We start from the raw sequence: 14098 nt of genomic DNA on the forward strand, positions 1-14098 counted from the left end.
TATTGTAAGAGTGTACACTTGTACAAAATACGGTTTGATTGAAATGCCGCGTAAAAATGGGAATAAGAAGAGTCAAATGATCTACAGTGACTTTTTTATAAAGGTATAGTTTCTCAGATTATCTAGTCACAAGGCTAGAAGAAAAACTTCAATTTCAGCTTACTTTTAATACTGTTTTACGGTGTTAGAGTCAGTATCTCTCCCAGAGCAGCTCCACATTCCGTTGATGTGTTTCGCCTAATGTTTCAGGGATAAGACGTATTGGCAGGAGGCCTGATCAGCAGCAGCAGCAGCAACAGCAGGGTGAAGGCAAGCCTATTGACAGGAGACCAGAGAGACGACCTCCTCGTGAGCGCCGCTTTGACAAACCTGCTGATGAGAAGGGCGAAGGAGGAGAATTTTCTGTTGATAAGTAAGAATTTTGTCTTGCCTCACAACTTTCCTAGTTTTGATAGGAAGGGGCTGTCCTGCCTTCTGCTACTAAGCTTAAAAAAAAAAAAAAGCTGACTGAATCAGAATTAAATTGATTGAATTAAATTTTTGTCAGTCACAAGAAGAGTATATGTCATGCAGAATATAACACTTTTCTTTCCTTTTCCATGATTTTGTTTACAAACTTGGATCAAGTTATAGACCGGGCGTGATCTAACATGAACAGTTCCATTGGTTTAACTGAAAATACGATTTAAATCAGTAAGATATCTGCCATATCTCTCTAAATCTATAGCAGATGGGTCAGGAAAGGAACTCAAGTATAGCTGTTGCATGTAGGATGAGATTTGTTTGCTGTTACAGCTGTTGCTTAAATCCATACACTGACTTCAAGCCAATAAAACTTAGTCCATGTAGGTGTTTATACCTTGGTGGCTGTGACTTCAGATCTGGAATTGGTGAAGCCATGTTATGTCTAGGCAAGTTTTAAAGTGCCTCATGTGCATCCAGAATTCAAGTGTTCTGAAAGTAATGTTCAAATATTGAAATTTTAGTAGCCAAATCCTTTTAAAAGTAAGTTGGATGAATGTAAGTTAAATTGAAATTGTGGTATCAGCTAGTGATGTGACACAATACAAATGCTAAATTTTGGAATTTAGTGCCAGAAGATGCAAATGAACAGTAATCCTTCTGAGCATTTGCTTCCAGATGCTAAGACGCAGGCATTATATATTTGGGTTTTTTCAGTGTAATAATTTGGCATTGAAATTAGAGCCTCAACACAGTTACGAACAATAATTATCAAAGGTAAAGTAAGTAAATAAAATTCTCAGAAGAGAAAAAGAAAACCTGAAAAACCATGCTGTAAATTTTTGGAGGTAAAATACTCAAGTTTGACTGTTCCATGCTAGACCCATTCTTGACCGACCTATGCGTGGACGTGGTGGACTTGGAAGAGGACGCGGGCGTGGACGTGGAATGGGCAGAGGAGATGGGTTTGACTCTCGTGGCAAACGTGAATTTGACAGACATAGTGGCAGCGATAGATCGTAAGTCTTTAACTTTTTCTATTGTTTTTTTTTCTTTTTTTACTATTCTTTACAATTAAAACACATTTTAAAATTTGCCTTTGAATTTCTGTATCTGGACACTATAATGTTAACTCAGTTTTGTTAGTTCTGTTTCACATTCACATTTCAGCGGCCTAAAGCATGAGGACAAGCGTGGTGGCAGTGGATCACACAACTGGGGAACCGTCAAAGACGAGCTAACGTTAGTAATCTGTAATTGCTCAGAAAACTATTAGCAGAATGTTAATAAATCCTAATCCTTGCAGCTTGCAAAACGTAAAGATTTAGCTGCCTTTTTTGCCTTTGATTTTGATAATTTTTGCTACACTATTAAATTTAGAATTTGCAGAATTTAGAAAATTAGTGATTTTTTTTGTAGCATGGGAGATGGCTTCACTGTTAAAACCAGAATTTTGGGGAAGTTTGGAATGGGGGGTCTTGTGCTGGTTTTTGAACAATCCTTTTAGTAAAAACCGAACAATTTAATTTTACCATTTTTGTTCAGGTTAAGCATGCTTTTTTACATTGAAAACTATTTTTAATACCCAAATCCATTTTGTGTCTCAAGGTACAGCGGGAGGCTTTCAGAATGGGTACTAGTAAGTGTTAGGGAAAACCATTAGGAAGGTGGAAAGCATAGAATTTAAAAGGCACAGAGAGCACCAATTCTTAATGAAATCGTTGTTTTGAAAGAAGAGTGGGTTGTGTAAATCCACTATAGAACTTAGTCGTTAATCTTATGTAGCTTTAAATAGGGATGAACTTTTAAAAAACAAAACTCCGAACATTGTGTAATTGCAGTGAATTGGATCAGTCAGCTGTAACTGAGGAAACGCCAGAGGGAGAGGAACATCCGCCTGCTGATTCTGAAAATAAGTGAGTACCACCCCTCTTAATGTTCTTTGATTGCTTCAAGGGTAGTATTACTTTGCCTTTAACCTCTGATATTTATTCCTACTTCTGTTTTGCCAAACTCAGATTATATTTTCTTCAGTAGATACTAAATTATGCACAGTGCTGCTGAAGGACTGTCTCTTTAAAAACTGCATGTCTAAAAATTGTTATCTTGAAACTGTGCGTTAGTGTCACGCAGGCTCTTAGGTCACTTTCAGATTTAGTTATTAATAATCAGTTCTAATATGCTTAGGGTCTCGGGCTCGCAACTCTTGAAGTACCAAATCCAAAAGCATCTATGCTTGTAACTAGGTAGAACCACCGAGCAAAAGGGACAAAATGTTCTTCTGCCAGTGGAAGGCAACTTTTTTTAAACTTAGTTTTTCAAAACAACTGTTGACACCGTGTGACTAGCCTGTAGAAGAAAGGTTGTATCTCTTTCATTCTCTGGCTTCTGTGTATGCAGGCAGTTTTCAAAGAAGTAAACTTGATTGCTTCTCATTTCACTTGGACACTGTTACAGAAGAAACCAGTGACTGGATGAATTAACTAGAGTAACTAGAGAAGCAGAATGGGCAGTAGTGATATATACAGTTGATGTAAAAACGTGATACAAAGTTTTATGGTAGCGTAGTACCATAAATAAAATGTTTTATTTTAATGAGGAATGTGCTTTATGGTGAATTCAAAAGAAAATGGCAAACAGGTAAGATAGAATTTTGAAATACTTGTTTGCCCAAGATTTCTAATGTGGAGTTTGCTATAGCTTGATTTCCTCGTCAATAACTTTGGTTAGTGGTAAAGAGGGTACAATTACTGCGTAGAGAGTAAGAAATGGATTTAGTTTAACTAAAAAAAGACTAAATGCTATTACTTCTCCAAGATTGTGGTGGTCTAAGGTTAAGGTCATCTTGTATACAGAAGTAGTATGAGAATTTTTAAGGAATTACAGCTTGAGCATTGGTCAGAAAATGCAAGCTAGCTAGTCCTTAAAAAAAATTACATGTATTGGAAATCTGGATATATTAAATTTCTTGTGTCTGCAGTATTTCCTGGACCTTTATTAGTAGGAGTGTCCTGGTGCTTGACGAGATACTGACCCATCCATGTGCAGATCAGTTACCTGCAAAATTCTGCAGGCTATTTGTATGTTTTTTCGTCCTCAAATCTGCAGAAAATGTGTACTCTTCTCAGTTTCAAGCATAACACATATGTTGTAATCCATTAGTTATCTTTATAGAAAAGCGTCTTTATACGGGTTAGTTTTCACATTGGCTAGTTTGGTATGGACCTCTAACCTAAATGTTTCAGCAGAACTGTAGGATGTTTTACGGCAGTGAAGTGTGCAGAATGCCAAGGCGTAATACCTTTGCCTTGAACAAAAAAAAAATGCTTCTGAATATATACCATGTCAAAAATCATTCTGTCCTACAGAATGAGAAAACATTGAAATACAGTAATTTTGACGTAAAACCTCTGCATTATTACATCAAAATTAATGGTTACAAAATGAAGATCTTTTCTCTTAAGTTGAGGCTTTCGTCATCTTTTTGCTGCACATACATGGAACTGGTTTTCTGTAAATCAGAAATTCAGTTGCATAAACACACTGAAGAATGACTAGAAGATTGACTGCCTGTGCAATTGGAACATGATCTGTTATTGAGCGTAGTGGTTGTGTGTTTTACTTAAAAATAGCTCTTTGGCAGAAGGTAGAGGCACCAGAGATTTACAATGAGGTGATGTATCGCACAAGTAACTAAGTTGCATGCATGCTTGTTGTTTTTTCAAGTTAGCTGAAAGTAAAAATTGTTTCAGTTAGCTGGGAAATTAGTAATTGTCTTTGGTTTAATAAAGGAAGCAGACTATCCAAAGCTCATTAAATTCTGGTTTTTAAAAAACTAAGAAGCTTGAAAATTGTGATAAGAATAAGCTCTCTCTCACTGCCTTAACTTGAACCTTTGGGAGAGAGGTATCAAAAAGGAGGGGCAGGGGGAAGCTCCAAACAGGTCCATTGCAGAAGTTGGGCTTTCATCTTTGTAAAGAAAATTGTCGTTAATGTGGAGAATAGATGGCACGGGTCAGTGTTAATTTTAACGTTTTGCTGTGCTGTGCTCACCATTTAGTTGCTTAAAGGTGTCTGGCTGCAAGGTGGGTTTTGTTTCTTTTTTTTGGCACTCTGGCTAAAGGATGTGAGTTTTCGTGTGTGCTTTCAGAGTGGTGGAAGTGACGTTTTTTTATATACACCTCTTAACTGCTAAATACTTGTCAAACTTTTTTTTTATAATCTGGTGCTGATTAACTACTGATGTTGAATTGTATCTAGAATGTGAGTTCTAAGTCATGATCATAATATCCATGAATCTACTACAGAGAGAATGAGGTTGAAGAAGTTAAGGAAGAAGGTCCTAAGGAAATGACCCTGGACGAGTGGAAAGCTATTCAAAGTAAGGATCGTGCAAAAGTTGAGTTCAACATCCGTAAACCAAATGAGGGTGCTGATGGGCAATGGAAAAAAGGATTTGTTCTTCACAAGTCAAAGAGCGAGGAGGTAAAGTGATTTTTCAATATTTGCCTGTATCCAGATTGTATAGGTTTTTGTACTGATACGCAGTTCTTGGAGTGGAAGCTCCATTCTTTGGGACGCTGACCTGTAGCTAAAATTTTATAAAGTAGGAACAACATTTCTGTTAATAAAACTGAAGTTATGCAGTAGCCTAAGTAGCCATTCTCTGTGGTTAGTTTTAGCAGTTGATCTGTACCTTAGGTTGGTGTATACTGTGATATAATCTAGAGATAAGACTGGAATACTGCTGCATCTGGGCAGGTAACTTTGTAAGGACTGTCTCTTGGTGAGCGTTTTAGAAAAAGTTTGTCAATATCAAATTTATTTCTTTGCTTTTTATGCAGTACACAGCTTTAGGGTGGTTGCTAACCGCGATGTAAGATTGAAGAAATACTGGTCATGCCTCAGACACCTTAACTGTGTATCTTAAGTTTGTAAGATAGGTATCGTCTCATTTTGTAATATTATACAGACAAGTGCCCTTGAAGCTTTTGAGAAACCAGGTGAAATACATTTGTATGCTCCAGTGATTCAGCATAGTTGCTGTAGAATTATGTTAAAATTGTAGTTTCTCAAGCATACTCATTTCAGTCATTGCAAAATTTTAATTATTCTGTTCCAAGATAGTGAGAGTGGCAAGGAGAGACATACTCTTTCACTTCAGCAGGGAGAGAAGTGCTGAGAGTTCTGTTTTCTAATGCAGGCCTGCATTAATCTTTGTTTTTAATCTTTGTTTTTAACACTGTGTAATATCTGAAGTGGCCCACTGTTAATTGGTGGCCTGCAACTTTGTATACCAGATGGTTCTGGCTCCTTTCGAAGTAACTAAATAGTATGCTGTCTGGTCTTCTAATATGTATTTCTGCTTTTTCACACCTTGTCAGTTTTTTCTTGTAAGCTGGGGGCGTAATACAGATGGGGAGGCACTATTCAGTACTTTCCAATGAAAACTCCATTTCTAATATCATTGAACTCAGTTTGACTTTGACAATCATGCTGTCTTTTTTTCTTGCTGTATAGGGTAGTTCTTTAAATGATTGCATATCTTTTTGTTTACCTTAAGCTGTTCAGTGTTTGAAGTGTTCGTTAAATACTGCTTTCTCTGGCTTGTGTAGAAAAGGGACATTGAGTTAGACTTAATGTTGCTGTATATTAAAAGAGTATATTTAAACAGAAATATTTATGTGCTTTACCAAGATTTACTAAACCTGTAGTCCTTCAAGTTCTCTCATCCCCAATTTATTGACATTTGACATTTAGTCAGCTGAAGACAGTCTTTTTTTAACATATCTGCCTGTGCGGTAGTATAATAAGATGGTGGTACTCTTGAGTATTTCAGAAGCTAGAAAGATCCATACTGTATTTTCCATTCAAAAGGATGAATCGGTAGTTAACTCAAAAAACCCCAAACAAAACCAATGAGAATAACTAATCAAATTACTTTCATGGAAGAACTGACATAATTAGTAGATTGTTCTATTTGAGAGGTGTATCTCGTTAACTTCTCTTCAAAGAAATGAGTCAGATATTTTTAACACTACCACGTAAGAAGTTAGCAGCTCCTTGCTGTGTAAGCACAGAAGTGAGATATTAACAAAACTGCCTTTAAATGGAGATGCTTTTAGCCTGCTTTTATTGTATGTCCAGCAGATGTCTCGCCCCATTTAACTTATACATTGTTCACTGATCCCATGGGAAGCAGCATGGGTTTTTTTTGCAAAGTATTATAGCAGAATAGCTCTATAGTACAGGCATTAGGAAAGCCTTCGCTGTGGCTCCTTTGTGAGCAGGTTTAGAAGGTGGAATATTTAGAAGTTATGAACCAAACCTACCAATCACCTGCTGTTCTTTTTCTGTTTGTCCTCTTGGACATACTTATGACTCATGAAATTAAGGTTGATGTAAGGTTTCTGTGATTCTTATTGATAAGAAGGGAGTTGATGTGTGGAAGTGACTTGGTTTGTAGGTAAATTGTGGGTTTCGGGCCCAAATCTTCTGTACTCTTACGGCTGAAAAATCACAATGCGCCCCAGTAGATTTTCTCAGAAATTTGGATTGAAGCGTTGTGATGACCACCCTCGTTCCTGTAGCTTGAGAAGTACTGGGAGAATGTCCTAGGAGTCTGTGGGAAAAGGCTCTAGTACTGTTCATGTGCCTTAGTCTTGTGGAAGAGCTGTCCTCCTCCTCCTCCTTGCGCTCTTCACTGAGTGGTGAAACGCTTGACCCTCTCTGAGGTCTTTCCTCTTTTTCACGTTTGCTATGCAATTACTAGAAAGTGATACTTTGTATAAAATGAATTCTTAATACTGTCTCGGATTCCTGCTAGTGTATTGGCAGCCCTAGTCTAATGAGATTCTTTCCAGGAGGTTGGATTATGCCATAAAAGAGAGATCCTCTTTTTTTCCTTCTCCGCAGGCTGGTTTAATGGCTTGAGTCTTAAGTTCTGCTGGTGCAGCTGAACGAAAAATGGGAAGGAGTTACATTGTGGAGAGATCTTAAAATGTGTTCAGAAAGTTGGATGCAACTCTCCTGGAAAGATTGATACACTAGTAGATCAGTTCCTACTCTGTATCTGCTGTGCTATGCCTCTTTCCTGTGCCTTCTAACTTTCTTGCTAATCTGATTGCTTCCTTAGAGGAAGTTACAATGGGAGACTGAGAAATATGTTTCAGAAAATAATAGTTCATCTTCTCAAAATTTGGAGGAATGACTTGAATCAAGGCTGCGCAGAAACCTTTTCTCATTAGCAATAATTTTAAACATCCCACCCTCTTATCTCTCTAGTTCTGTACGCGGTGAGCCTGATGTATTGAGGTGCTAGAGATCAGCCTGCATGTGTGGTCTCTACTAGAGTTTCCAGCAGCTTGTGTTAAACTTTTTTGGTATCGATCTGAGATTTCTCTTGTCTCCACGCCTGTGGTGTAGTCCATCCTCTAGTCTTTCTGGATGCTTGCACAGCTGTTGACCTCATCCTTTTGCTGCTTCATGTGCTCAGTGACATCTGTATCCGGCAAGTTCATGTGACCTTATTACCTGTTGTTTCTGTATGTAGTTGAGTCTCATTTCTTCCTTTTGTTTTCTCCCTTTGTTCCTTTTGTCACTTTGGCGTGGACACGCAACTTTCATCAGACAAAGGCGATGACAGAAATGCAGGGGAGTCTGCTGGAGTCAAATGAGGTACTGATCCTTTATATCTAACTGGTAATACCTGTGTTTTGATATGAGCCCCTTCTGAAGTGAAGGCCTGGATATTAAGAAGTCACAAAAATAGAGAATACAAGTAGATACAATATGAAGCTCTTCTGTCCATGCCTGTTGTCTTAACTGTGCACCATGTAGGACCCTTCATAGTTAGTACCCTTGCTTCTAATTGAGCTGAATTCAAACCTTATCATAAATGCTTCTATCATGAGTCTTTTTTTTTGTTGTTGCTGTTGTTTTTCCATATCTCACTGTCTGCTTTGGCCCCCTTTCCATTAGTAGCTTGTTCTTAATTTTTGACAGCCTTCCCCAAGACCCATAGGTGCAGCAATGCCTTTGAGAAGCTACCAGTTATTAGATCAGATCACTACTGAGAGTTGCCAATACATACAAATTAAATGCTTCCGAAGATGATTCAGAATAAGCAATTTGTACGGTATGTCTTTGATTTGTCACCTAAGTGACAGAAGAGTGTGAGGAGAACATGCCAAGTCTTTTATTGGTGTTTTAAATTAGCTTTAATTTAGTTATTTTGGATAAAGAAATAATCAGGTTATGTATAGAATTCGCTATTTGTTGGGTTTAGGGGTTAAACCAAAGTTAACTTGTGAAAATACAATGGTTTTGGTAGACTGTAGTGTTTCTTTTTTAAGCAATAGCAGTGTAGGGGAGGAAATGCACAGAATTATTGTACAAAGCCGCCGATACTACCTCTTAGAAATGAGAATGTTCTACAACTACCAATAAGTTGAAAATATCATCTCAGTACCCTGCAGCAGTCAAAACTGTAGATAAGTAGTAAGAAAGGAGTCAAAACCATAGCAAAAGGTATTGTGTACTGTTTTAAAAATTGTTGGTGTACTTACATTTGAGTGTCCGGCTGAGATGTGGAATGACTTTTCTCTGAAAAATAACTGCCTAGGCTAACTTCCTAAGTTTGAAAAAAGAGATCTCTGAGGGAAGGGTCTACAGTTCAAATCTATAAAATCAGCAGTGGGGTGGGGACCAGTTGTTACATGGAATGAATCTCAGTGAAATATATTTGAAATAAAGCAGCATGGAAAGGTATTTCTCGTTGTGCCTAATTAAATTGCAGTGCCCTCCACTGCAGGATGTTGTGGAGGCCAAATGTACAACTGGGCGCAGAAAGGGGTAATTAGATTGGCAGGGAAGAATGCTCTTTATGGCTCTCTACATCGTGGTGCTTGTGACTGACTCAAGGAATCCCTGAAAGCAGCTTTCAGCCTTTTGACTGCAGACCTGTGTGTCCATTGGCTGCCTTATGAAGGATCCACAAATGGTAATTAAAGGGTACAATGCTTAATTGCACAGTATGTTGCCTTTGAAAGTCAGCATATTGTGTAATTACACTACACAAAAAGTAAGTTAGAGTCAGGAGGCTTAAGCTTGCACATGGCACTTCTGTAGGGGGGGAAAAAAAGCAAACTGAAAATTGCTGTGCCAGAAATTAGGTGGTTATAGGAAAAGAAAGAGTGGTATGTTGTCACATTTCCAAAACATGATGGTTGCGCCTTGTAAGAGGCAGAGTGCTAGGGTGGACTACATGAACCCTTGGTCTGATCCAGTGTGGTCAGTTTGACATTTCGTGTATCATCGTAGGTGCCAAAAACTGACTTACTACCTGGAAAAATTATTTGTGCAAAATAGGAAAAATAATTAATTTAAAAACACTTGGTTCTTTTTGTGTTGAATGTGTAATAATTTGAAATAGTCAAATGTGCTGAATAGTAGCATTTATGGTGTTAGATGTAACTCTTCAGCCCGCACCTTGCTCCTCGAGGCTCGGGTTTCTCACTGGGCACCAACCAGCTGTAAGAGATTGTTGTACCATGGCAAAGGTGGTGAGAGTCATATTTTTCAGTGTATTGGTGAGGCTGGTTCTCTGTTTCAGCATTAATGTTTTGGCTACTTCAGTTACCAAGTGTTTGAACTATTTATGTCTCCATTGCTGTTTGTTATGGCTAATACAAACCAATAAGGGATTCTTACCATCTCCCTTGTTTTAAATATTTATACAGGGCTAAGCAAATGAGAAAGTGTAAAGTACTCATTGACCAAAATAAAGATGGGTTACCAAGTAAGTATTTAAAAAGAATGAAATGAATTGATAGAACCTGAAGACTTCTCAGGGTACAAAGTGAGAAGAGGAGAAATACTGGAATGCTGCACTGGCTTGGTGATAGTCAGTTTGATCTCAGATAAGCCTAAATGTGTTCCTCTGAAGGAACTCCAGAGCTTCCCTGAATTATATTGGAAATGCAAAATATCTTCGTTTGCTCAAGTGCTTATTTGATTACCTATATGTGGTTTTGTTGTCTGCACAAGTGGTATAACTTGATTCCTAACAATTCCTGCACTCTCTCTTAACTTGAATCAATCAAGGTAATCAGTCATCAATTTGGGAGTGCATTTGGAGGTGAACACGCATGCTGTGGTGGTAAAAGTGCAACTACAGATGAAAAAGTTTCTGTGGTGATTTTTCTTACTCATGGAGAAACACTCATTTCAGGCTCATGCTGAGGACTCCGTAATGGATCATCACTTCCGCAAGCCAGCAAATGATATTACATCCCAGCTGGAGATCAACTTTGGAGACCTCGGCCGCCCCGGACGTGGTGGCAGAGGGGGACGGGGTGGCCGAGGGCGTGGTGGCAGGGCCAGCCGTGGAGGCAGAACTGACAAGGTAAGTAGCTACAGCTTTCATCTACAAAGGAGTTTAGTTTCAGTTGTTACTAGGATTTTCATACAGATAGTTTCAGGTGTCTTCCTTATTTCTGAGGGAGTTGCTCTGACAACAAACACTGCCTTTTAAACAAGTAAAGTGTCTATTCTTACAGGTTTACTTTAAACGAGGCTACTGTTAGGACAAAAGGATGAATGTTTTAGCAGTGTTCTTATTAAACACAAAAAAGAGAGGGTGGGCAGTAGGTTGGATTAAAAAAAAAGGTGTCCGTCTTTGAAGGTAGTATCTAAACCCCAAAAAATGACTCTTCGGTGTGGACAGGTCTGAATGTACTATGAGATGCTTCTGTTTGTGCCAGAGGAGAACCGCAAGTGTTAGAGCAGTTATTTTCAGACACAGTCAGGACAGTGTATCTGCATTGTGACCTGTTGGGGGCGAAAGACTGGTTTTTTGGCTGCGTGTTATATCTTGAATTTGAGGAGTTCAGAGTTTTCATGTGGAAATAGGACTCTTACTGTGGTTTTTTTTGTTCCTAATCTGCAATAATTTTTTTCCTCCTAGTCCTAAAGCCCTAAGGAAATACTCAGGACTAAGTACTGAATGGGGTTGGGGAGAGAACATGTAAAGTTGAAGTACCGTAGTATAGCTACAGTAAAGATTTGATTTAATATGGATCATTTATTCGGCTCAAATGCATCTAATCAAATTGTTGCTCACTAGAAAATGAGTTCGGTCTGTGTGGTGTGGCTTTCTTCACATAGACCAGACTTGCTTATTTTTCTTGGGTAGGACACTGACTTTGTTTTCTCTTTTACACTGGATCACTTTAAGTTTTAGGCTTATTAGCTGGAAAACTCTCTCCTGATATCAATATAAGAAAACTTTAAGGAATTGGTATTAAATGGTGGTGGTGTTTGCTCTGAGTTGTTTTACTAACATGGCATTTTGCTTCTTCAAGAATGCTGTCATAAAGTAGTTAAAGACTTTGAGATCTGCAGCTTATTTTATGTTGACTTTGTTTATTTCCTTCCAGTTGGTTAAGGAGTTTGACGTGATCCACACACCCAACCAGGTTGGTGATCTCTGCTGGCACTTACGTTACCTGTGAGCAAGGCCCTCCTGTTGCAGGGACTGTAACTCCCCTCCTGCAGCAGATTGGCTTTTTTTGGCTTGCTTTCTGCTTTTGTGTAGTGAGCAACTGGAGATAGTAAGGCTATAGGCTTAAGACCCTGCTGTTACTTTTTAACTCTGTGGGCTGGGTACTTCCGCAGTGTCTTAGTCTTGCCTATAGAGGTTGATACAACTTCTATTGGAATGGTTTAAATACATCTCTTTGTCTTGATAAATGAATATATTTACAGGAAATTCCACTATCCTGGCTCTTCCTGCTCTTCTCTTCCACATCCCTCATGGAAGTATTCTAAAATACTTAATTTCTACATTTCATTGTAGCACTGTTTTTTAGGTGTGGTACAGAGCCTTTTAAAAAAATTCTGTTAGGGAAGTACTGAGGAGATTCTTAGTTAATGTGTGTGAATTTCTAGGGCTAGGCTGGCACAAAAATTATTTTCGTCAACATCTAGTGCGTGACTGGGAGAAGTTAAATGTCTGAAACTTTAATTTGTGCTACAAACAGGTCTTTTCTGTAACACTTCAGTCACGTCCCTCAATAAGAATTGATGGTGGCTATGTGCTGGTAGAATAGCATAAGCCCATGTGTAGGGATCTCTTTAAGAATGGAAAAAAAGATGTATTCTTGTGTGATAATTATGTGCAAACATGGTCTGTTTGCCTATAATGCCTCTTCAGATAGCTTTGATTGAAAAAGTAGTATAGGAAACTTTCTAGTCCTTGGAATAAAAAAAGTGTTGCTTGTCATGGGGGAAAAAAGTTGCTCCTGTAGTAATTTGTCCAGAACTAGACTGCTTACTCTGCTGTAGTGTGTACCTCTTTGAAACCCGGTATTTCCCTGTTGAACAGGGTTCACGTTAAAGTAGTTCTTAAAAACGAAGAATTCCCATCCCTGTTTGTCTGGGGTGCTGGGTGTCCCCCTGCCTGCAGCTGCCCCTGCCCCGTGCAAGTGCCGCCCAGTCTGTCTGCACAGGGACGGAGGCTTAACCTTGTCCCCGTGCCCGCTGGCCAGGCCCCAGCACGTGCCCGCAGTTGAGCGGTGCTAACATCTCGCACTGCCCGGCTCCGCTGTGCGCTGAGCCGTGTTTGCCTGGCGAATGGAAGGACTTGGTAATGTGTGAAGAATTAGAAACGCAGGAGGGCTTCGTGCCGCTGAAGGTAATAACTTTCTGATGTTTCTCTTTCAGTCAAGTGCTTCTGCTCCTGATGTAGATGACCCAGAGGCTTTCCCAGCTCTGTCCTAAACTGGATGTCATAAGCCAACCCTGCCCTCGTCGGGCCTTCCTCTCCGAGGCTTGCATGCTTAAGGATCCTAAACAACTAAGAAATTTAAAAAAAAAAAAAAAGGAGCCTGTCATTGGAGACTGTCATTCATACCATTCACACCTAAAGACTGAATTTTATCTGTTTTGAAAATGAACTTCTCTCGCTACACAGAAGCAACAATATGGTAGTCAGTTTTGTATTTAGAAATGTAATGGTAGCAGGGATGTTTTCATAATTTTTTCAGAGATTATGCATTCTTCATGGATACTTTTTTGTATTGCTGCTTGAAAATATGCGTTTCCAAACTTGAAATATAGGTGTGAACAGTGTGTACCAGTTAAAAGCTTTCACTTCATTTGTGTTTTTTTAATTCAGGATTTTAGACATTTTCCCCAAACAACAAACTGGGTTTTAATTATTGCACACTATTTCCGTTTCCTTAATTCCTGTTTAGCAGATTTTTATCAGCCCATGGTCTTTTTGGAATATGTGAAATTTTAATTTGGCAGACTGTTAGTGCTGTATGGAATACAACTCCTGGAGTATTTTAGTTTTAATGCTTAATTTCAGACTTGGAAAAACAGTCATTTTTCATCGATGTTTGGTAGTTTGTTTACGCAAAATCTTTATACAAAATTGATACCAGATACTTGAAAAAGTTTCAAAGCACATTGGTTTATCGTTAAATACCTGTGTATTGATCCAGCAATGATGTGTGGATAATTGGTCTAAACAGTTTTTTAAAATTAATGTACTACACCTTTCACTCACCCTTTTTACCTTTATTCCCTCCTCCTCCCTTCAACAGAACAAGATGCTTTGTTGGCAAAAAAG

General features: G+C 38.6%; 1 protein-coding gene across 1 annotated transcript; it reads left to right on the forward strand.

Moving 5' to 3' along the window:
- Nucleotides 1–249: 249 nt before the first annotated feature.
- Nucleotides 250–13610, forward strand: SERBP1 (SERPINE1 mRNA binding protein 1; the record flags this gene model as incomplete). The annotated part of the gene is made up of 9 exons (XM_009585838.1): nucleotides 250–412; nucleotides 1344–1481; nucleotides 1633–1704; nucleotides 2304–2378; nucleotides 4770–4947; nucleotides 8092–8139; nucleotides 10694–10867; nucleotides 11901–11939; nucleotides 13186–13610. Coding segments are annotated over 9 exons (944 nt in total), but the record flags the coding sequence as incomplete, so codon positions are not given.
- Between the last annotated feature and the right edge of the window lie 488 nt (nucleotides 13611–14098).

The sequence above is a fragment of the Fulmarus glacialis genome, unplaced genomic scaffold, assembly GCF_000690835.1.
Source record: "Fulmarus glacialis isolate BGI_N327 unplaced genomic scaffold, ASM69083v1 scaffold3839, whole genome shotgun sequence".
Lineage (NCBI taxonomy): Eukaryota > Metazoa > Chordata > Aves > Procellariiformes > Procellariidae > Fulmarus > Fulmarus glacialis.